General features: G+C 33.9%; 1 protein-coding gene across 1 annotated transcript in view; it reads left to right on the top strand.

The window, feature by feature from the left end:
- The window catches only part of KCNH5 (potassium voltage-gated channel subfamily H member 5), a 338,162-nt gene that overhangs the window by 201,197 nt on the left and 110,536 nt on the right, over window positions 1-26,429 (top strand). The window contains exon 8 of the mRNA XM_036843658.1: window positions 15,665-15,864. Within this exon, the coding sequence (XP_036699553.1) occupies window positions 15,665-15,864 (200 nt within the window). The remainder of the gene's footprint in view (window positions 1-15,664; window positions 15,865-26,429) is intronic.

Below are 26,429 nucleotides of genomic sequence, written 5' to 3'. Positions count from 1 at the left end.
ATCTCCACGTCTTATTCCTCTGCCATCTTGAAGGTCTCTGTTCGTAGGTTTTTAATGAACAAAAAGCATTCCAAAAACAAACAACTATGAAAAATGGTGTCTTTACTGCAAGGTTTCTCAGAGCTTTTGATACGCTAATATGCATTGTGATATGCTAATGCGAATTGGGACTCTCCCAGAGGGAAAACTAATGTTAAATTTATTTGATCCAGAAAATTTTTTTAAGACAAACATCTGTTATCATCACAGGAATTATAGTGTTCCAAAAGAATACAGTTTGCAAGTTTTGGACTGCACTGTCAAATCAAATTCCTTACACCTTGACCAACTCATTTTGCCTTCTCTAGAAAATACTTTTCTCATCTCACTCATATATTTTTAAAAATTCTCTGTTCATTTTAAACCCTCAGGGTCAGCAAAAAAATCCCATAGTGGTTTCAGATTCTAGAGCCTTGGTTTTATACTTTATGCCTACTCAGATTAATGTAAAAAGGAATTTTGGGAAGAATACTACTCTAGGCCAGGAGGAAATGATATGATTCCTTTTAAGCATCACATCAGGCAGTTTGAGAGCTACAGTCATCCAATAAAGTGATTGTGTAAGCCCTTGCAACACGGTATGGTAGGGCACATTAAACAGGGAAAACATATGAGTTCATATGAGTTCACATGTTAGTTGAGATCCCATGAATGGACAGAATTCCTCACAGAGCTCTGATGCAAATGATCGTCAGATGCCCACAGACCTTGTCTCTTGTAATGAGGGAAGGGGCCATAGAAAGAGGAATTGGAATAAAGGTGGAGTCACCCATGGTGTGTCTTGTTTACCTGGGACAGCCCTCTTTAGCCCTGCTGTCCCAGCATAGCTAATAAGATTGCTCACTTTCGCTCTCAGAAAGGTCTTGGTTTGACTGATTAATTGTACAGACACTTTAGATGAGGGAGAAGACAAGAGCCAGTAGAAGAGCTGTGTGTCTTAAGTGTGAAGGAGATAAGCACTACTTAAAGGGAAAAGAGTAATGAAAGTTGTTAAGGGCAATGTTAAGTCAGTGATGATGAGACTGACCCAAGATTTTAATGTAGAACAGTTTCAGTAAGAAAGTAAGGTCAACCTGTTTAGTTTTGATCTTATTGACTCTTCAGGGCATTTTGCCAAATGTATTGTTATTTAATGATCCGGCTTCTTACAGTGTTGATATCAGATTTCTGATACATTGTTTAGAAGATTTTTATGAAACAAGAAAAAATTCATAATCATTGTTGAGCATAGATTTTTACAATCAAATTGCTTCAAGTATTAGTTAAAAAATAAAAATATGTGTATAGAATCGTATATCCCTATATCTCCCATAATGCTTAGCATTGTTTACACACACTAAACACTTAATAAATGTATGCTTGATATGTTGATGCATACTCTGATTATTGGCCAATGCAAAAAAGGCCTAAATATAATTATAAAATAGCTTAAACACCTTCTTAGAAGTTTTGATCATGTGTATACAATTTAATGTCTTCTATACAGACACAAATTAATTATGCCATTTCACCATAAGGGACAGAGTCTAGTTTAGCTGCTGTAATTTTTTCATGTTAGTTGGCCAGCTTTGTCAGTAACCCACTTTATTGAAGAACATTCTAGTTATTCTTAGGGATTATGAAGGAAATAGATGATACTGGCTCTGCATTAAAGAGCTTAAAGAATAAATTTATTTAAGGATTATATTGCCTATCCTTTGATGAATTGTTTGCTATGCATTACATGAAATTTTAATAGGTAGTAAGATCATTCAGGTACCATACAGGCAGCTAGAGAGATACATAGTCTGAAAAATCCAGCCTCCCATCCCTTTATTTATAGCTAAGTGAAATTAACTTTTTTTTTTTTTTTTTAGAAGGAGGCTACCTTCTTTTTTAAAGATTTATTTATTGATTGATTGATTGATTGCTATGTTGGGTCTTCGTTTCTGTGAGAGGGCTTTCTCTAGTTGCAGCAAGCGGGGGCCACTCTTCATCGCGGTGCGCGGGCCTCTCACTATTGTGGCCTCTCTTGTGGCGGAGCACATGCTCCAGACACGCAGGCTCAGTAGCTGTGGCTCACGGGCCTAGTTGCTCCTCGGCATGTGGGATCTTCCCAGACCAGGGCTCGAACCCATGTCCCCTGCATTGGCAGGCAGATTCTCAACCACTGCGCCACCAGGGAAGCCCGAAATTAACTTTTTAAAATTCATTCACTGGGCAAAACTCTGACTTGGTTGGAAAAGAAGTTAATGATGTGGTTTCCTCTTTCATAGCTCAGTGTAGGTAGGGAAGTGATAAATTAGCTTATGGAAGAAATACAAAGTACTGAGTCTGGCAGATAGAAACTTTTCCCCATTGTATAGATCCCATAGGTTCTCTCAGAGTGTCTTTACCTTAAAGGCTATGTGTATACACTAAACATTTTTAAGGAGAAAAATAAAATCACAGAATTTTAGTATTTTAGGAAATTTTTCCAGGTGGCCATGTGCCGACTCTATTGTAACAGAGACTGGAGATAGAACAGTTAGGAAGCTTTCGTGGTAACCTATCCATAGGATGAAAAGACCAGATTCTGGGACCTTAATAGGAAGGAGGCTATGAGTTTGAGCTATTCTGAAGGCAGAATGAAAAACTCTTGGTAATTGATTTTATAAAGGGGTCATATAGAGATTGGAGCCAACAACGGAGCTGAGAAGATCAGTGGTGCCCTTGACCAAAATGTCTGCCAGACAAAACTATTCAGAGTTTCACCTTTGAAAAGCTGTAACTTTGTTTTCATTTCCACTATGTAAAGGGTTTATAGGTTATATGCATTGAGGAAATGCTCACAGAATGACATTTACAATATCTCATCTCCTTTTCCAGCTCCAAAATGAAACCTGTATTCCACAACCCAAAATCCTCTTTATCTGGTTTGGAAACTTGATGTTTAGTGTAGTTTCCAAATTAGAAGGAAGCAGGAGAATAGTGACAAGCACACAGATCCCTGGACCTGGACAATTTACTCTGCCCAGTGCTTTAAAGAAGGTGTTCAAAGACTGCTGATAAAAGACATTTACTTGTTCCTGAGTTCAGTGGGCTGACCATAATATTTGAGAAAATGGAAGGAGGGGCCTTATGAAGGTTGTTACATCATTAATAATTGATGACAGAGCACCTAAACTAGAGTGTGAGGGAGTGCCAATGGATGCAGCACTGACTTAAGAATATGCAATTTGATACAATTGAATATACAATTTAATCTCCCCATCATCATCATCAGGATGATGGGGAGCTTATAGATGTAAGAATATATGTAATTTGAGGATGATTATGGGCAGATTATAAATGTTAGATTTGTATTATTCATGTTCCCTGGGTATTTTGGCTTCAAGATTCACAAATTAGAAATTCCGTTACTAAGTATGTATCCAATTTTCTTGAATTTTTAATTCTCTCAAAATAAACATTAATTCCTGATTAATGTTGATGTGTATCATAGTGTTTAATAGTGTATCACAGTGAATAAGCATAAGCAGAGTAAACTAAAAATTTCCTTTTATGTTACAGAGATATTAGTCAGTAAATTTTCTTTTCTACTGCATTAAATGTTATTTGAGTAATGTTGCAACCATAGCAGATTTAAGGGCTTTTGCCTGTATTCAACCATATCCTAGTTTAGTGATGGGCCCAGAATATCTCTTGGTGCTTATCATTTAAGGGGTGCATGCTGTTTCTACTTGGTCTATATTCTAGCCCTTGGGGGTGCTTAATTATTTGAGATCTGATGTTCACACTTAAGAACTTTTGGTCAGATCTATGATTAGTAAGCAATTAATATTGGCTACAGAAGTCTGCTGTGGGGTAGAATAATTATTATTTGCAACATCAATCTTAAAGCTGATAAGGGTGTTAGGTTGTATAGTTGTTGAGACTGAAGCTCTGATCTAATTCTGGGCAGATTAATTTCCTGAATGTGTTCCTTATATTTTACAATGAGGATAAAATAGTAACTTAGGGTGATTGTGTGAATTTGGTGAGATAATGTACATAAAGCTCATAACAAGTACTAAGTAAAGGTTTGCTATCACCATTAGCATATCAGGTTTCTTGATGATCTTTTATGTATATGTCACCTGGAAATTAATCTAATTGCTCTCTAAAAAGATTTATAGCTTCTACCATTTTAAGAAATATAAGTAACTTACTCTTTTTGCAAATTTTGGCACTTCTTTATGCTTATTAGAAATATTAAGTAATGCTGAAGTTTAAAGAACATCAAAATCACTACAAATCCTATTGCCTAAATATAAGAACTGTTAACGTTTTATAAACATCCTTCTAGTCACTTTTCTACGTATACCCATAAATCAACCCTCCACACACATATTCACAGATATAATATTACAAAGAATGAAATTAAGAAAACTTTTTATAATAAAAATATGCTATTAATTTTTTTCAGATATATCGCCAGAAATCCCCATCATAATCTTAATGGCTTCCTAATTTTCAGTTGTGTTGTTGTACCATCTTTTGTGTCACCTAATCTTTATTTTTGAACATTTTACTTTTTTCACATATTATAAACAACACTTCAGTGATCATTTTTGTGTGCTCATTTTATAATGTCATAGTTTAACTTCCAAGAAATTGAATAATTTGTCTAAACAGTATATCCATTTAAACTTCTAACCCATATTTAGTATAGGCATATTTTCTTGATTAATTTCTGATGATATCTTTACAATATTATACTATGACTTAGAATATATTTATTTTTCATAAACTACTAAGTTCCAGTAACTTATGTCCCCAGGTTCTAATATTCTTGGTATTAGAATATTAGCAGATAATTTTCACTGTAGCAATAACTTTTGTGATTTATACCTCTTAATAGCTATTTTGTTTTTTGCCTTCCATCTCTTCAGACTGGCAAATCAGAATACTTTAATGATATTCTCAGTCAGATTTGACCTGGGATGGTTCTTGTGTACTTGCTGTTTGCTTTGCTACATAAGGAGAATCCTTTAAAGTTAATTCAACTTCTATTTTTCATTGTTCAGAAGTTATGTGTTTGGAACTATGTTGTCAATAGAGAGGTACAAAGGAGTTTAAAAGGTAATTACTTTCAAGAACTTCATTATGTTTATAGCATGATATGTTAACACATATAGGGGAATATAAAAATATAAACCAAGGCATATAATTACTCTTTTAAGGAATGAGGTATTGATAGGTTCTGTAGAAGAATAGGAGAAATTCCTTTACCTAGGATAATCAGAGAAGGTTTTATAAAGGAAATAATAAGCTCCAAAGAGTGCCTGGGATTTAGGAAGGATGAAGGAAAAGGGAGAGGGCTTTGTATCAGTTATCTATTGCTGTGTAAGAAATGACTCCAAGACGGAGTGACTTCATACCACAATGAGTCATTATTTTTCATGACTCTGTTGTTTGACTGGATAATTAGTTCTTTAGTTCATTTCCCTCAGGTAGCTACATATAGTTGGCACCTTGGCTAGGGACAAGGTTCAGCTGGGACCACTGGATAACTCTACCTCTCCATTCTTGCTATCTTGCTATCAGTACATTCCAGGCTTCCTCATGAATGATGGTCTCAAGACAGCATTCCAAGAAAGCAAAAGCAAAACAAGTAAGTCCCTTAATGTCTCTGGAAATTGCATAATATCATCTCTGCCATATTCTACTGAGAGTCATAAAGGCAGCACAGATTAAAGGAAGTAGATTCCACCTTTTGGTGGGAGGAGCAATAAAGTTTCATTGCAAAGAGATGTGCATACCAAGATAGGAAAAATATATGGTCATATTTTGAAATCCACCACAAAGGAACTGAATGAACAAAGATTTGGAAGGAAGAATAAATTATTTGGAGGTTCAGCAAGAAGATAGGTTATGACACTGTTTTTCAGAATACATGAGAAGCTCTTGGCTATTCCACAGATACTGTTCTTAGGGGCCTCAACAGTTTATTTAGGTTGTTGGCAGTGCCACTTTACTCTTTGGGTCTTGGATCAATAATACTTGTGTTTTGGTAAAGAGATATTTTAATACTATTTCGAGTTTTGTATTTAGTGTTCCCATATTAGCATAAGTATAATAGTAATACCCACTTTATAGATATATAGAAAGAGTAAGTGATCTAATGTTATCCTCTGTTTATTGCTTCTTTTCATATTCTGGTGTTAAAGATTAGAGAAATGGCTTGCAGGTATCATTAATGAAGAGCATTAATGAAAATTACTGGAAAACATTGAAAATATCTACCTAGTACAAAATAAACAGAACAGCTGTAAATAAAAGAAATTCCATTTTTCAACATAGTGAATCCATTCTGTACTTACTATATTTTCTCTTCTTTTTTTCCTTTTTTCTTTTCTGTAACTGATAAAAGTAGACTTACAACTAGGTAGAGTGATCTGTTGTTTGCATTTTATAATTTGAAGGGCAAAAGAAAATCTCTGAATCAAATCATTGAACCACTGCAGTATCTGAATCTCACCATTGTTGTTTCCTTGTGTTTTAAAGGTTTTTTTAAATAAAAAAGATATAATATAGAATATATATAAATACCCTGAAAAATACAACTAATAAATGAATTCAGTAAAGTTGCAAGATACAGGATTAATATGCAGAAATCTGTTGCTTTTCTATACACCAATAAAGAACTATCAGAAAGAGAAAGTTATCCCATTTAAGATCATATCAAAAAGAATAAAATACCTAGGAATAAACTTAAGATGGTGAAAGACCTATACTCTGAAAACAATAAAACATTGATGAAGGAAATTAAAGATGATCAAATAAATGGAAAGATATCCCATGCTCTTGGATTGGAAGAATTAATACTGTTAAAATGGCCATACTACTCAAAGCAATCTATGGATTTAATGTAATCCATATTAAAATACCCATGATATTTTTCACAGAACTAGAACAAATGATCCTAAAATTAATACGGAACCACAAAAGATCCTGAATTGCCAAAGCAATATTGAGAAACAAGAACAAAGCTATAAGTATCACCCTCCCTGACTTCAGACTCTATTACAAAACTACAGTAATCAAAACAGTATGGTTCTGCCACAAAAACAGACACATAGTTCGATGGAATGGAATAGAGAGCTTAGAAATTAACCCATACACCTATGGTAAATTAATCTTTGACAAAGGAGGCAAAAATATACAATGGAGAAAAGACAGTCTCTTCAACAAGTGGTGCTAGGAAAACTGGACAGCTACATGTAAAAGAATGAGATTAGAACATTTCCTCATGCTATATACAAAAATAAACTCAAAAATGGACTAAAGACCTAAATGTAGGACTCAAAACCATAAAACTCCTAGAAGAAAATAGGCAGAACACTCTTGGACATAATATTTTTTTGGATCAGTCTCCTAAGGCAAAGGAAACAAAAGCAAAAATAAACAAATGAGACCTAATTAAAATTAAAAGCTTTTACACAGCAAAAGAAACCATCGACAAAATGAAAAGACAACCCACTTAACGGGAGAAAATATTTGCAAATGATATGACTGGCAAGGGGTTAATATCCAAAAATATATAAACAGCTCATACAACTCAATATCAAAAAAACCAAACAAGTCAATCAAAAATTGGTAAAAGACCTGAACAGACATTTTTCCAAAGAAAACATACAGATGGCTAACAGGCACATGAAAACATGTGCATCACTAATGATTAGATATGCAAATCAAAACCAAAATGAGATATCACCTTCCATCAGTCAGAATGGCCATCATAAGAAAGTCTACAAATAACAAATGTTGGCGAGGTTGTAGAGAAAAGGGAACCCTTGTACACTTGTGGGAAAGTAAATTGGTATACCCACTCTCAAAAACAGTGTGGACGTTCCCCAAAAAACTAAAAATAAAACTACCACATGATCCAGCAATCCCACTCCTGAGTACCTGGAAAAAAACAAAAATGCCAATTTGAAAAGATACATGCACCCCAATGTTCATAACAACATTATTTTACAATTGCCATGGTATGGAAGCAACCCAAGTGTCCATCAACAGATGAATGGATAAAGAATACATGGTGTATATATACAACGGAATATTACTCAGCCATAAAAAAGAATGAAATTCTGCCAGTTTAAGCAACATTGATGGACCTAGAGAATATTGTGCTTAGTAAAATATGTCAGACAGAAAAAGACAAGTACTATTTGGTACCACTTGTATGTGGAATCTAAAAAATAAAAGGAATGTATAGAGCAAAACAGAAACAGACTTACATATATACAAAACAAACCAGTGGTTACCACTGGGGAGTGGGTAGGGGAGAGGGACACATTAGGGTTACAGGATTATGAGATACAAACTACTATGTATAAAATAGATAAGTATTATACAGCACAGGGAATTAAAGCCATTATTTTGTAATAACTTTTAATGGAGTATAATCTATAAAAATACTAAATCACTATGCTGTACACCTGAAACAAATATAGTATTGTAAATCAACTACACTTCAATAAAAAATAATAGTCATTGCCATATAATTATTGAAACTATTTTGATGTAGTCAGTTTTTATGATAATCATGGGATTAGCTGTAAACAGTTGAAATGTGTCCAGTACTATGCTATAATTTTGATAAATTTAAAAAATGGTCCCTTCTGTGTATCAACTTATCTTACTAGTTGAGAGTTAATTCAAGTAATGATTCAGTCAACTCATTGTATCATGTGGAATTCCTCCTTCAAAATTCCAACGTCCCTAAGAGGGATATTGTACTAAATAGTTTTCAATATTTAACACTTAATATAAAGTAATTAATGAGATTAATTTCTAACAAAATAGTTGGCATGGTTCAGGTACTAGATGAAATGGGGCATGGATTAAGTGAAGACTGGGAAAGAGAAAATATCTGTTTCATAAGTGGATGCCTAGAGGCAGCTTACATATATGGGTAATGGCAAAAGAGCATCCAGGGAAACCAGGAGCCATTATGAGAGAGCTAGAAGGAGAATAAAACTTCGAAATTGGAGATCTGATGATCAGCTTCTTCACTTTGTTCTAAGGCCAACTGGAGTGATTTCAAGTGTTTTAGCAGGCTGTGTGAGACATATAAAATCATACATTGGTGGAATATTCTCCTTCCATGTCTTAAATATCATTATTAAAGGTGGACTTTAGTGAATAGAAATAGAAATGGAAATGATGGATGAACCACCTATGTGGCTTTAATGGTTACCAGAAATGCATTCTCATATCAATATTTTAAATTGCTTAGTCTAAGGCCAATTATTACTTGCCAAGATTTATAAAAGAAAGATAACTAGAAGTAAATGTTGGATGTCAACTTGAACAGGCACAAAAAGTCTAAAAAATATAAATCATTAATAAGAAGATGAATGGCTGCAGCTTGACCTAAGGAGCAAACAAAATGAAGTGACTGGAGAACACAGTTTATTCAGAGAACTGGATATCATCATCTGATCTGTTATCCTGAGCAACTCATAAGAGTGGAGGCAGAGTTACAATTAATTAGCTAAACATAGATTTTGTTTGACTCTGCAAATTGTTTAACCCTGAGAAATAAACTATATTTAGTTTATATACTTGGAATGGCTATAAGTTTCTTTGTGAATTTTTGTAAACTATGGAAAGGAAATGATCATTAGTCTCCTTCCAAAGCATGTGAGTTGGGAGAATTAAAGAATAATGCCATTTGCAGCAACATGGATGGACCTAGAGGTTTTCATACTGAGTGAAATAAGTCAGACAGAGAAAGACAAATATCATATGATATTGCTTATATGCGGAATCTAAAAAAAAGTGTACAAATTAACTTATCTACAAAACAGAAATAGAGTTACAGATGTAGAAAACAAACTTATGGTTACCAGGGGTAACGGGAGGGAGGGATAAATTGGGAGATGGGATTGACATATACACACTACTATATATTAAATAGATAACTAATAAGGACCTACTGTATAGCACAGGGAACTCTACTCAATACTCTGTAATGGCTTATATGGGAAAATAATCTAAAAAAGAGTGGATATATGTATATGTATAACTGATTCACTTTACTGTACACCTGAAACTAACACAGCATTGTAAATCAACTATACTCCAATAAAAATTTAAAAAATAAATAAAATTAAGGGCCCTGATAAAAAATAAAGATTAATACCTTTCTATAGGAAGTAGTGAATACTATTTGAGAACAGGGATCATGTTGAATCCTTAGTGACTATTGTAATGGCTGCATGTAATAAGTTCAATAAATATCTACTGAATTAAATGATACATGAATGAATAGTAGAATCTGTGATTGGCTATATGGCATTATTCAATCTTTTAACCTTTGTCTCTTTTTGAGAACATTAAACATTCATTCATGACTTTAATGTATATGTTATGAAAATAATAGGTGTTTTTAAGTACTAAAATGTATTAAATGTTAAAAAAACATTTTCTAAATATGCTATTAGGCTCTGATGTGCATCGTAAGGAGCTCGTTACCCTCCTCTCCCAGGTTTTCTAATCAGTTGAGAATCAGTCTGTTTTATTAGGCTATTAATAAAACTACTTATTAGAATATTAAAGTTGCATAACTAATCAAAATTAGTGGCTTAAAACAAGAACAGCCATTTATTTCACTCATGAATCTGTAACTTATGCAGGTCTAGGAAGGCATGACTTTCTGTTCCGTGTGTTATCAGCTGGGATGGCTTGAATGGGTCTGAAAAATTCACTTCTTAGTTGGCTCAGCCACATACATGGCTGGTAAGCTGATGTTGTCAAGCTGTGTGCTGCACATACAATCATAGATTGATAGGACATTTTCCTTCCTATCTTAACTATTCTTATTAAATATGAATATAAATAGAAAGGGAAGTGATGGTTGAACCACCTGCACAGCCTTAAGTGTTACCAGAAATGTCTTCTTATATCAATATTTTAGATTGTTCAGCCTAAGGCCAGTGCTTAGCTGGGAGCTAAGCCAAGACTATTGACCAGGGGCCTTAATTCTTCTCCATGCGGAACTTTCTAGAAGAATGGGGTTCCTCACAACACGGAAGCTAGATTCTAAGAGCAGGTGTTCTAACAGTGAGGAATTGGAAGTTTCTAGTTTCTTAAGGCTTGGGCCCAGATATTGGCATATGATTATAGTTACCGTAGTCTATTAGTAAAATAGTTATAGAGTATGCCTAGATTCAAGGGAAAGGAATATAGACACTGCCTGTCAATGGAAGGGGTGTCAGAGAATTTGTAGCCTTCTTTAATCTAACATAATTATCTTTAAAATAATCCCCTTGTGGTGAATAAGAGAAATATAAGACTTTTTAGATAAGACATTTACTAGTGTATATGCCAGAATTATCAATTCATTAAATGTGATAAGCTTATAAAATTAGCTTGTCTTAAGTTGTCTTAAGCTTAAAAGGCTACAGGAGAGCATATAAAAAAGGCTTATCAAATTTTAACAGATTATTCTCATTATTCCTAGTAAAGTAGGCAAATTATGTCTATGGCATCCCATTCAAAGGGTAAAATTCTATAATAGTACTCTGCAAAACTTGCCAGGCCAAGCATGAGCATTCATGTTTGATGAATGACAATAGGCCTTCTTAATTTATTTATTATCTTAACATGGCCAAGGTATGTGTCACCTTAGCTTCTAAATATTTTATTTTCTCACGTGCATTAATAGTGTGTATTCCTTCTATGTTTTCGTATCGCCAGTAGTGAAGTTTGACTTGAAAAAAAGGATATTTCTGAAAAAATGTTTCCTAGGTTTTTAGTGTGTGAACTTACTGGAAAAAATATCTGAATACCTATTATGTTCCAGGAACTGGTCTGTGTTCTGGAAATACAGCAGTGAACAAAAAGGACAAGACCCAAGCCTGTACTTACAGATTTTGCATTTCTAATAGGGAAGATAGATATCAACAAGCAAATAAATAAATGTGTAATGTAAATTAAAGTAGTGATAAATAAGATTAAGAACACAGGCATAGTAAGCGGGTAGAGAGTTGTATTGAAGGAAGGGGATATTCTTTCTGCTGAGTGAAAAATTAATTGTTTGGGAGCTATTTCCATGATGACGATGATGTTGATGATGACGACGATGATACATACATAGCATTTCATGGATACTTACTCCCTACTGGACTTTTTAAAAACTGATTTATATGTTATATCGTTCAGCACAACTCCTTTGTAAAGATTCTAAAGTAACTGTAAAGTTGTAAGAGGAAATAATAGAATCCTACAGAGATTTAGTAACTGGCCCAAAGACAGATAGCTAGTAAGTGGAAAAGCATATACTCTTAAAGGATGCAAGAATGCTGGTAGAGGTAGTGCGAAGGCATTGTACTGAGGCTCTATTTTGAAGGTAGAGCCAATAGGAATTGTTGATAGAGTAGATGTAAGAAATGAATCAAAGAATGAATTGAAGAATGACGTTTTGGTTTTGGTCTGAGCAACTAGGTGTGGCTTTACAATTTAATGAGATGAAAAGTGCATTTGGTTGTTGAAGAGAAGGTGGTGTAAAATAAGAGTTCTCTTTTGGACTTGTTAGATTTGAATGGCAGTGAGACATCCAAGAAGGCTTGTGTGTCTGTACTTCAGGGGATAAGTATTACTTTGGGAGTTAGTAGCATAGAGCTAGTTTCTACTAAGATCAATTTCTTTCATTATCGTGTGTCATGTCCCAGGGTCACTCTCATTAAAGATGTACCCATTTATCCTGGGAACACAGACTGTGGTGGGAGGCAGTATTGTTGCTTACTATGGAATATCATGCTGCTGTCACTATATTTTATGAATGTGTACTAGTCCTAAATGTGGAAAATATTTTTAAGGAAGAAGTGTTTTCTCTTTTTTAAAATATACATATATTACATGGATCTGTACATGTGATAAAATTTTATAAAGCTGTACAACAAAAAAAATGACTGCATGTAAAAAAATGCTGAAATATAATGTCTATAGTCTGGTTAATTGTATTTTGCCATTGTCAATTGCCTGGTTTTGATAAATTACTATAGTTCTGTAAGATGTCATAATTGAGAGAGCTACATGTGGGTACATGTGGGTATATGAACTTTCTGCATGATTTTTTTTAACATTTCAAGGTAAAATTATATATATATAATTACGTATATGCTATATATTTATATATAATTATGTGTATGTTACATATTTGTATATGTACTTATATACATATAATTATATATATAATTGAATGTCTTACCTTAAATTGTGACCTTGATTAGTCCTACCCAGTGCAGGACACCACACTCACATGAAAGTTGGAGGCAGAAAATATCCTTGTAATATACCAAACTTAATGGGATGTTGATTGTATTCTTCATTTATTAATGCTGAAAACGTTAAATACATTGGCAGTTTTATTCATATTTTAGTACTTAAGCTTTTCATATGACTAGAATGTATGCATATTTAATGTACCCCCAAAGATGAAATGTGTGGTAATTTGTTAAGCAAAAAGGCAGTAGTAAGACACGTTGGCAAATATAACATATTACAGGCATCTTAGGGAGCCAAATGAGTTGAACATGTCAAAATAATAGTTCTGTGGTATTTACTGACAACTTAAAATAGCTGGGGGCTATCTATTCAAAAACATGATTGTAGCATTATTTCATTAACCTCTAAAAAGCTCATTATTTTAAAAACATAAATCCTCTTTATGTCTCTTTTCAGGAAATGCAAAATTCCATTTGTTGTATGATTCTTCTACCATTAGTTTGTTCACATTATTTCCGTGTTCGTCTTTCTTAATGCCAACAATGATGGAATAGAATGTTAAGTCTGTGATTACCTCTACTTTTTTGTTGTTTTTAAATATAAACAAAGATTTAAAGACCCAGATGGGAAATGTCAGCACTATATTCTTCCTACTCAGTTCTAACAAAATATCATCTATCTTAAAAATTGTTCTTCACAGGCATCAAAATCCCTAAATAACAGCCAAAAAACCCCCCCAAAAAAAACCCCCAAAAAAAAACCCAACTGAGTAAATGCTTGTAAAATCATAGCTTCCTATTGTGAAATTATAATTTGTTGTACTCAAAGAGCAACTGTTATTTAAAAAACAAATGATTTTCTGAAAATAGATTGAAGATCTTAAGTTGCTTCACTGGCTTGTTGTTATACTACTTCCATCAAGTGGGATTTGGTTGATGAAACTGTGAAATGAAACAGTCCATACTTTTTGTTTAGACGAGTAATTTTTCAAATGCTTAGAGGAACAAGAATGGAAGTGATCACTGTCTGATATTCCACTTATTTGTGAAATGCTTATGGAATGAATGTGGTTACTAAACATTGTGTTTACTGAATATTAAGGGGAATAAAATACTGCTCTCTTTTCAAAAGAGCTTACTGTTAAACAAAGGAGTAAAATCAAAGGGACAAGATAGGCTGGGAGTGGTGTGTGATTGAAGGTGTGTTGATCTGGGGCTGAACTCAATTGCTTTTAAAAGCTTTTTCAAGATCAGGTCAACATTAGTAACCTGACCAGATCTGGAGAGAGAAGAGTTGGTAAATTATGGGTTGAGGGAGGGAGTAGCAGTCAGGGGCATTAAAAAACCCTATTTCTGGGTTTCGCTGGTGGTGCAGTGGTTGAGAATCTGCCTGCCAATGCAGGGGACACGGGTTCGAGCCCTGGTCTGGGAAGATCCCACATGCCGCAGAGCAACTGGGCCCGTGAGCCACAATTACTGAGCCTGCGAGTCTGGAGCCTGTGCTCCGCAGCAAGAGAGGCCACGATAGTGAGAGGCCCGCGCACCGCGATGAAGAGTGGCCCCCACTTGCCACAACTAGAGAAAGCCCTCGCACAGAAACGAAGACCCAACACAGCCATAAATAAATACATAAATAAAAAAATAAAAAAAAACATCTGATTGTCTAAAAAAAAAAACCCTATTCCTTTCCTAGCCACTGTAGATGAATAACAATGGCTTGCAAATTGACTTTATTCTTAATTAAAATAATGAAATAAAAAAACCTTATGATACTGGGTTACTGACATAAATTTAATAACTAGAATTTTCAGGCACTCTCAAAGTTTCATTTTAACTGTTAATTCCAACCCTGTTTCTCTCTAGAGTCTTCTAGAAATGGAACACTTTGATTTGTCTTCCCTCCCTATATTTCTGATGTTCTGTCAAAAATATTGATAAGCAGGGAAGTAATCCAAAACCTGGACGAAGCAAGCAGTGAGAAAGAGCATACATTTCTAAACTGGATCATCAATCTCTCGAAAATTTAAATTGATTAGGCTTCATTCAGGAGGACGGGGCTGGAGGATAGCTTTAGTCATATGGCTAAGAATGTCTTAGGCAAATCATAACCTTGGATCATCTAATTCTTCATGAAATCTATCAACCACTCTCATGTTTTACCACAATGACTAGAGTAGTGCTCACTCATAAAATCATGTTCATCATACTAAAGATAACACTTACTGAGTGAACACCAAATTCTGGGCACTCTTCTCAGGGGTTACCATGAATATGCCGAAAAGTTTATAAAGGCATCTGTCAAGTGATTCATTGGTTTCACCAATATTAATATCATTTTTTTTTCACTTGGGGTATATGATTTATTTTCATCATTTCTTCTCTTTCAGCTCTTCTTTATGCAACTATTTTTGGAAATGTTACCACAATTTTCCAGCAAATGTATGCCAACACCAACCGGTACCATGAGATGCTGAATAATGTACGGGACTTTCTGAAACTCTATCAGGTCCCCAAAGGCCTTAGTGAACGAGTCATGGATTATATTGTCTCAACGTGGTCTATGTCAAAAGGCATTGACACAGAAAAGGTATGGGTTATTATTATTGTTCTTGTTATTTATTTTCTATTTCAATAGGATCTTCAGATGCCCATAGCTTTCCCACTCACATATTACTTGTATAATTGCTTTATAAATGTTACTCTGTATTTCATAAGTGACATATCAGTCAATCATATTATTTAGTGCTTGTAAGGTGGAAAATGTTCAACCATTAATCATCAATTAGTACTAGTCATCAAACTCAATTTAGGAATTGTGGTTCCTGAAAACAGCTAATTACTTCATTTCCTCAAAACATTCTCATTACCACTCAGAGTAATTTGTCACATTCCTCTAAAATGCTAACTGTGCTGCCATTTCTTTTGCTAGATTTTATTCTTGATTTCTCTTTTGACATTTTGCCCATTTAAAATTCAGAAAGAAACTTCCTTGTTTATAACTAAAAGATTATATGTCTTCTATTCTACCCTCTACTTAAATTTCTCTTCTCTCTATCACATGTTCTATAATGCAACTTATAATTCTTTGTTTTCCCTTTTTCCCTACACAAATCTATGAAATGGATATGACCCTTGCAATCCACCTGTCATATCTAATTTCTTGCTTCTCTTTTCATGGAACCACTTTAAATTTTTCCCATCTAACTCATATTAGGGGCAAAGAAGAAACCAAAGTCCTCCCCATGATAAACAAAATCAAATAAATTCTCACTTCCTACACCCAGCTGATTCACATCCAATATAGGGAATGACAATGATAAGACTTTTAGAGAAAACTGATCTTAAGCTATGTCACTTTATAAGTATCAGCGAAGGCTTTATTTTTAGGTACTGATTTTTGATGTATGATAATCAGATAGCACGTAACCTTCCTTGCCATTTCCCACAAATTTTATTTTTTTTAATCATATGAGGTTGACTTGTAGTTTTTCTTTCAGACCTGCTCAACAAGCACCTTTCAATGTCAAAGGGAAAGAGCCAATGAACAAAGTAGATGTTTAGTTAGGGGAATTTCATGAAACAAGTAGGAAGTTGTAAGCCAGAGCAGGTGTTAGGAGCAGAGGATTGAGGGGGGATGAAGGGAACGGACTTGAGGGTAAGAGCTGAGGGAGGGAAGCCTTCAGAGAGAGTGCAAGTGAGATACTGGAGGCTAGCTATGTGGAAGAGTTATGAAACAGGGTGAGATTTGCTCTTCTTTTGACATTTTACAAGATGCAGTTAAATGGCCCCTTAAAGTGGAATGTGTGACCACAGAGGGGAAAAAGACAAACTGCATACCTGTGGAATTTGATTAATGTGTACCTGAACTGATATAAGGTTAGTAGGGAGGGAATCCAAAGAAGGAACAAGATCTTCCTGAGGGGTGCACGTAAGAGTCAGTGTTTAAATTGCTAGAAGCAGGATGTTCTCTGAGGTCCACATTCAATGAAACTGAGCTCAAGATGTAACCATCTACCTTGTCAATCACTATCTCAGTCAGAAGCTTTTCTTTCCAGAAAATTCAGTGGGGTCTCATGGTAGTTGACAGATAACATCAGTAAACTGATGGAATAATAGCCCTTTACACTAGAAAAGTACCTGACCCAGAGCCTATGCCACAGATCTGGTACATGGCAGATTTTTGAGTTCCCTTCTCTAAGTTCCCAGATGCTGGGTTAGTTCGGGAATGGAACCAATAGATTCTCACATGCTTCCCCTCTAGTACCTGCTCAACTGTCTGCTTCATGATGCAGTTAAGGTGTAATATACTGGCATCGGGTGTTTACGGAAGTGCACCCACCATGTAGTTATTATTGACATTTTTTTTGGTTGTTTGCTGTTCATCATTTGTTGTCACAGAAATGTACTTCTGATTGGTAGAATATCCATGGACAAGGGAATAATAGGAAAAAAATGGGGAGGTTAATATTAAAGGTGAAATAAAATTTTAATTCATATAAAAAGATTTTTAAAGAAATAAGTAAAAATATTAAAATGAATTAACTTTTGGATAAGAGAAAATCATGGATGTGCCTTCTAACTAAATGGGAAATCTTTAGAGTAGTGTTTGACTAGTAGGAAGAGCAGATTTAAAGAACTGTGGCACATACGAAAGTCTTTGTATGTATTAATGCAATGGAGTACATAACAAATTAAGTGATAAATAAATTTGGCTAGAATATGTAAAACCTCTCACAGCAAAAACTATGGAAACAAAAATGAGATAAAGCATCTGCAACAAATACCACAGGTGAAAGGTTAATTACCTTAATATGTAAAGTGATTTTACAGATCAATAAGAAGAATTAGAATACATGGGGAAAATGAGCTGAACGCATAGATAATTTATAGAAGACAAAAGTAAAACTTACTAATAAACATACAAAAAGTCTTATTTTCACTTGTAATGAATAAATATTGAAAGAACAAGAGACTGTCAAATATAATGCCTAATCTTAGCAAAGGCTGTAGTGACTGACACTATCATATTATTCTAGTCTGTGTGTAACTTGGTAGGGTGCTTCTTGAAAACAGTTTTACCAAGATAATATCCTAAATTTGGGGATATTCTAGACTTCAGTCCTTATGCCTCTTCCCTTTTCTGTCTAGAATCTCTCCTTCAGTGATATCATACAATCTCATGACTGTAATAATATATGCTAACACCACCCTAGTATACATACTCATCCTGGACCTACTCCCTGAACCACAGATTCTCCTATTCAACTGCCTACTCATATCCAATGAAGTTGTCCAGAACTGAACTCCTAATCATCTCCCATAAATCTGCTCTACTGACATTCTTCCTCAATGCAGTTAATGGAAACTCCACACCTCAGTTGCTTAGGACAAAGCTTCCACATTGAAACTTCCCCCAAATCCTATTGGCTCCACCTCCATTTCTCACCACCTCCATTGAGATCAGCTGGTTCAAGTCACCATCATGTCCTACCTGGGTTATTCTGTAGCCAAGTGATTGGTCTGTGCATCCGCCCCGTCCCTGTATAGGTTACTCTCAGCACAGCAGACAATGAGCTTATATGGCTTTCATAATAAAGCTTTCTATCTTCCTTCTCTCTCTTATCTCTCATCTCTATCTCCTTTTTTATCTTATTTATCTCATCCATCCATCCATCTGTGTATCTAACTATCTATTTTATATTCATCTTTACTTTTGATAATAAGAATGACATTGGTTGAGCCTGTTAAAATGCAAGGGTAGAAAAAAGAAAATGAAAGTTCGATGACAGTAATCACATAAATCTTGTAATTGTAGTCATAATCTTAGAAGTGTGGATTTACTTGAGGATAGCTTCAGTAAACAGCATCTGATTTTTAACAGTTATACCATATTTGATATTAGAGACCTCTATTAGACTTGCTGCTCCTCAATAAGTGAAATATTTGTCTTACTATATGTTTCTTATCTTACATTTTGTTGATTGTTTCTTTCGAATATTTTATCAATGGTGGTTGTTATCAAATTTAACTTTGAGTATGTACTGAAAAAGATCAAAATATAATGTGCGAAATGAAATGTCTTTGTTCTAACGCTTCTCTTGTTAGTTCTAAAACAGCTATTTTTTTTTCAGCTGTTGGTGCAATAGAATTTAATGATACATTTCAGCTAATTAGAGAAAACGTTTGCCCCAATTACTGAGATTTCATTCTGTCACTTCCACATACTTAGTTTTATAGATATTTTGAATTCAGCTTTAACCCACAAGCAAATTAATCACTGTGATTTAATTCAGTCTTAACTTGTCTTTTGTGAATAATGCTTTCTCTAATACAAATTGTGGCATTAAAATCACTACTGATGTGGAGATTGTAGCATTTTTATCATGAAAGTTTGCCTTAGGCAATTTAAAAATATAAAACAGTACCTAGATTAATTTGATTTGGTTCAAAGTATTTTATTGACTACTAATTACTATAGTTGCTTTAGATTCTTTTCAAGTTTAATAATCAAAATCCATCCTCTGGGCTTTGCTACTTGCTAACATTCTGTGCAGTTAAAAGACAAAAGAAATGGGTGGAATGAGTGAGGATTTAAAAGGGAAAGAGCAGATTATGGGAAAAAAATAGAAAGGATGATAGTTAAAGCTCAAAAAATCTATCCTACAGTTTGAAATGATTTTACTGAGAAATAATTCAAATAAAGTAAATGGCTGGGGACTTTATTTTCAGCTTTAGGACTGTATGAAAAAATATATAACTTGTAGCATGTTGTGTAGACCACATATTTCTCATAATACTGGAATCATTTTCAGCTTGTTTTGTAGAATGAAGTTTAAAAACTTAATGTTTTTTTATTTTCCACCGTCTAAAATTTTTTTTCTAACATGTTCCTTGAAGAAACTCAGTGGAAAAAGCTCTTTGGTCTTCATTTCTTGTTTCATGGGTTTTGTAATAAGCATAAAGTTATCAGTAGGCAGATCCCATTATATGAAAAGTTCTGGCAGAATTATGCAAAACATTCAGGCAGAATTATGCCTTTAAAATGTAAAGAAATTGATTTTGAATATTTTAAAATCTTAGATTATTTTTAAACCAGATCTATAACAGGAGCACTTTTCTTCTTCCAAATATAGTAGGCAATATATGTATTTTTTCTACGAATTAAAGTAACTTTCTTTTAATCAGTTTACTTTTATACAAACATATTTTTTAATTTAGGAAAGCCTGTCTAAATATTTCTTTGTATTCCTAAATGTGAAAAATGGGGATACATTCTTATATATTCATGGTGTCATTATCTTGGTTCAATATTTAAGTTATTTAAATGCTTCAAGAAGTTTTTATAGCAATGTACAGCTGAACCCAAGAGTGAAAGCACTAGCCTTCCAAGAAGAGCTCCCCCCAGTTAAATATGCCATGTAAGTATATACATGTGAAGATAGTAAAACAAAACTGAATTGGTCTTAAGATGCATTAATAAGACTTTTGTCTCTGGATCAAGAGAGGTACTAAGCATCCCAATACAGTCCATGTTATTCAGATCATAGATAAAATATTATGTTCAGCTATCAGCTGGATATTTTAAAAGAAATATTATCAAATGGCAGCACACTTACTAGAAGATAATCATGATGACATAAAGTTCTGGGAATCTTGTTATAAGATGAATAGTTAAAGGAAATGTGAATATTTAGTTTGGCTAATTGAAGACTTTGGGGAGAGGTATGACAGGTCACCTGAACTATTTGAAGTATTTAAAGATGCAGTGATCTATCTGCTTCAGGAGGAAATTAAGTCCCTGTGGGTAAAGGATACAGACAGAACATCGTCCAAAATGAACTTGCAGGTCCTGACACTGAAATTAAATAACAGCTGTATCTGAATGATTTAGAGTACTATTATATATCATAACCTTTTTACAATTAAGAATCATATATTCAAGAGATCCTGTATTAAAAATTATAGAATAAAATTCAGTAATGGTTCAATAATTATTTCCCAACAATTTTTTATTAGTACATCTAAGTACTGTAGTTTTACACATGGAACTTACTGGTTTTTCCAAGGTAGCAGAACAAATACCATCTTAAAAAATGTATGAAGACTCACCATCCCTGTTGGGGCTAAGCCAGCCCAGGCCCATTGGACAATTGGCATGTTTTTCCTGTTGTCTTTAAATAAACTGCTTGTTGGGCAAGAGAGACTATGGCTAGTTTATTATTATAGGAAACTATATTTTATCCTGTTGTGTGAAAGCACCGTGGCCCAAATATCTGAAAACTGTGACTTTTATATCTATACCTATACATGGCAAGGGAATTTAACTATTGTCATGTCCACATGTGCTTCTCAGTTGTTACCTAGTGAAAAATTACAGGGTAAGCATTCAGACTTATTATTGACATTTCTCTTTTCTAGCTGACCTGCAGGCATTACCTGAAAAGGTAGACTTTATCTGAAACCTCAATTATATTTTTCCTTTCATGGATCAGAAGTTAAATAAAATAACACTCAAGGGTTTATTAGAAACATTATAAGTAGATAGGAACTTTAATATTTTCTGTGATAGAAATTTGAAACATCAAATTATATTTGGTGTGTCATGGCTTTTGGCATGGTTTAAGAGTACTCCAATGCCAGCTTTATATTATTGTTAGCTAATAAAATTACTGGTAAACTTTTTGTGTGTCGGGTAGTAGGCAGTATTATTTTTCTCTAGTAAGGATAGGGAGACACTGTATAACTTAGGCTAAAACCTGAGTGGCTCAAACCTTTCTCTAGGAATAATATTAAGCACATTATTTTTATGTACCATGTTGAAATTACTTTAGTGAGTTAGAGTGAGCTAGTTTGTATTTCATTTTCTCACCACTCTGTCACTAGCCTCTGAGGAAGGGACTACAGAGTCATTTGATATCTATAGTCCAGGAATGAGAAAGAGTTGTCCATGTAGGGCCATGGATGACTTGCTCAGTAGCCTGGCTTTATCTTGACCATGAGGATTGGTTTCCATGCTCTGTGTTCACATCTACAATGGAGATACCACCACCCACCTTACTTAGTTGTCTAGAGGATGAAAAATGCCTGCATAAGATAAGCAATAATAAGTGTTATCAAATAATTTAGTTTATTGTGGTTACAATCAATTGATTTCCTCCTTTACTAACCATAAACTATAAAAACTAGGTCATGCCTGGAGTCATTTTTACCTTAGTCTTTGCTTGGTATTCAGTGCATACTGTTGTCTTTATTTTTTTTAATTTTTAATTTTTTTTAAATTAAAAACAAATTTTAATTTAAAAATTTTTTTAATTAAAAAAATTTTTAACTTTTGTCTTTAAATATAGATGAAAATAGAACCTCAATTGGAGAGTAATTTAGATGAATAAAATATTTCTATATACATATACATTGAACACAAATAAAGAAATATATTTTGGATTTTGGTGAAAAAATTAAATCATGAATAAATCTACATGTTGCAGATGGTGTTATAGTATGAGTAGGTGTTTGTGACCAACCTATTATTTTGTACTAAGCTGCCTTGATTGATCCATTTTTAAACTTTAACTTTACTACAGTAAATCTGTAGAAATGGCTATTGAAATAACTATTTTTGAATGAGATCATAGTGCTTCCTTCAACTTTTGCAGTTTGCTAGATAAAGGTAGGATTATACAGATGGTTGGATTTCATAAAATAAACTTAAAAAAAAGATGTTTCCACTTCTGTGATTTCTGTTGTTGTTGATATTATTTGACTGTGTTTGTTATTTTTAATTTTTATTCCAGAGCCGTATGGCTTTCTACTCTCCATCCACTTTCCCATCTCTTTCCTAGTGTTTATGGTAATGACTAAAAGATGCCTATTTTTTGGCTCAGGCTGATTGTTTTTTATTTTGGTCATTTATATTCTATGAAGTACTAAAAGCTACTTTTAGCTCCTTTACTAGTAGTGCTAAATAACCAACGGTCATCCCTGTCTGGCACAGCAGAAGACAATGAGAAGGTGGAGCAAATAGAGTAAACACATTAAAAGAAACTAAATAATTGTTATGTAAGAAAGAAATTCCTCTAGTTGTTCACTGCCAATTGCCTGAGATGCTGCTTCATGCCCTCCTCCTGGGCACGGTCCTGGAGTCAAAGAGAGAGATACATTGCTATGCAATCTAGCAACTTTCTCTAAAGTTTGCTTCTTATGAGTCTTGATCTGTCTTGAGACCTTTAGACATTCTCTTCTTTTCTTATATTAGCATTCTTCCTCATTTCTTTATATCTCAAACTTTCTTGTGGAAGTCTTCATTTCCCTAATTTCTGCTGCAGTATCTCTAAGACATAGAAGATGTCAATTAAGGAAGGATCTATACTATGGTAGAATTTATAAAAAGGAAAGTAGCCATCTTTTAAAATTTGCATCCAAATCAAAGGGAAACATGGTTTTACATTTCAAGATAGATCACATGACAGGCTACAAAACAAGTCTCAGTAAATTTAAGAAAATTGAAATCATATCAAGCATCGTTTCTGACCATAATGCTATGAGACTAGAAATCAACTACAAGAAAAAAATTGCAAAAAAACCACAAACACTTGTAGGCTGAACAATATGCTACTAAACAACCAGTGGATCATTGAAGAATTCAAAGAATAAATAAAAAAATACCTGGAGTCAAATTAAAATGAAAACACAGCAATCTAAAATCTATGGGATGCAGCAAAAGCTGTTCTAAAAGGGAAGTTTATACAAGCCTATCTCAGGAGACAAGAAAATTCTCGAATAAACAACCTAAACTTATACCTCAAGGGACAAGAAAAAGAAGAACAAACAAAACCCAAAGTTAGTAGAAGGAAAGAAGTCATAAAGATGAGAGCAGAAGTAAATGAATACAGACTGAAAAATATAGAAAGATAAATGAAAGTAAGAGCTGGTTCTTTGAAAAGATAAACAAAATTGATAAACCTTTAGCCAGACACATCAAGAAAAAAAGCAAGAGAGCCTGAATCAATAAAATCAGAAATAAAGAAGTAGTTACAATCAACAACACGGAAATACAAAGGATCATAAGAGATTACTATAAACAGTTATATGCCAATAAAATGGACAACTTAGAGGAAATGGATAATTTCCTAGAAATATAAATCTCCCAAGACTGAACAAGGAAGAAATAGCAAATATGAACAAATTACCAGTAATGAAATTGCATCAGTAATAAAAAAAAAACTTCCCAACAAATGAAAGTCAAATCAAAACAGCAATGAGATATCACCTCACACCCATCAGAATGGCTATCATCAAAAAGACCAGAAATAACAAATGTTAGTGAGGCTGTAGAAAAAAGGGAACCCTTGGACACTGCTGGTGGGAATGTAAATTGGTACAGACACTATGGAAAATAGTTTGGAGGTTCCTCAATAAACAAAACATAGAAATACCATATGATCTAGCAATTCCACTCTTGGGTGCATATCCAAAGAAAACAAAAAGCACTAATTTGTAAAGATACATGCACCCCATTGTTTATAGCAGCATTACTTACAATAGCCAAGATATGGAAGTAATCTAAGTGTCCCTCAACAGGTGAATGGATAAAGATGATACACACACACACACACACACACACACACACACACACACACACACACACACACACAGGAATACTACTCAGCCATAAAAAAGAATGAAATTTTGCCTTTTGCAAGAATGGGGGGACCTGGAGGATATTACACTTAGTGAAATAAGTCAGAGAGACAAGTACTGTATGTTATCACTTTATATGTGTAATCTAAAAAATAAAACAAATGAATGAATATAACAAAAAAGAAACAGACTCAGATATAGAGAGGAAACTAGTTGTTACCCGTGGGAAGAGGGAAGGTGGAGGGGAAAGATAAGGGTAAGGGATTAAGAGGTACAAACTACTATGTATAATAACTAAATGGAGTATAATCTATAAAATTTTTTGAATCACTATGTTGTACACCTGAAACTAATATAATTTTGTAAATCAATTATACCTTGAAACCGTGGTTTCACAAGGGGGAAAAAAAAAGGGAAACATGGTTTTGTAGGATACTGTAGTAATTGCTATGGAGTGGTAAATAAAAGTATACATAGTCCCTGCTCTTGTGTTGCTCTGAGTTTAATGTGAGAGGAAAGACTTAAATAACCAGAGTTAAATGTATGATTCCATATTGTGATGATGCTTGACATATAATACAGGGAGCTATGGAAGATTTAAAAATAATAGAAGAGGGAGTGGATCTAGTTAAGGTTGGATGATGTGGGTTTAAGACGGCAATGGGGAAAGCAATAAAATTTGAACAGAAAAGCTTATTAGAAAATGAAACTTCACATATTTTATAACAGAACTCAAATTACCTATATGCTAATCCTCAAGTAACTGGTTTGAAGATGGAAAACAAAAGAAAGGAGAAAAAGCTAAGGTGTAGTTAATCCATTAGCTACTTAAGTCATTAATTAACTATACATAGACTCTACATTCTACGTGCTATGGAATAATTTGAACTGAGTATTCATATTGGCTGAAAATCTTACTCTAAAACCAATAACAGCACATACGGGGACATATGGACTCCACTGGTTCCCTAATCCTGATTAAGCTAATCAGCACGTATTTGTTTAGAAATGGGTCTGCTGCCTTTGTGGACAAGTATCAGAGAATACATTCATGACCAGAGCATACTTTACGCATTCTGTTTTCATCGTTTCTACCAAGGATGAATAAATGTTAGAAGAAAAATATGTTTCTAACCATTTTACCCCCAAAATGTTTATTTAATAGAGATACACAACTTATATAAAATAAGAAATTAGAGCTAGGCAAAGAAGAAACTATGATAAATCACCCATAATCCCACCACTCACAGGAATGTAGCTTGCCACAAACATACAGTACCACTATAAGAAATTACAGAATGAATATATCAATAGTGGTCCTACCATCAAACTTATTACTTATATAGGACACCTATTACAAGAAAAAGGCCTGATTTTATAATCAAAATTTAGTGGAGTACTAGGGTTAATATTCTTGATAATAAATTTATCTTTAATTGGTTTTAAGAAAGTTCTTGTAATAAATCTCCCTACAAACTTACAGAGGAAGAGTTTCATTTCTGTGGCTTTTTGAGA

Source organism: Balaenoptera musculus, chromosome 2 (genome assembly GCF_009873245.2).
Source record: "Balaenoptera musculus isolate JJ_BM4_2016_0621 chromosome 2, mBalMus1.pri.v3, whole genome shotgun sequence".
In the NCBI taxonomy this organism is placed as follows: domain Eukaryota; kingdom Metazoa; phylum Chordata; class Mammalia; order Artiodactyla; family Balaenopteridae; genus Balaenoptera; species Balaenoptera musculus.
This window is presented reverse-complemented; position numbering and strand designations above follow the sequence as displayed.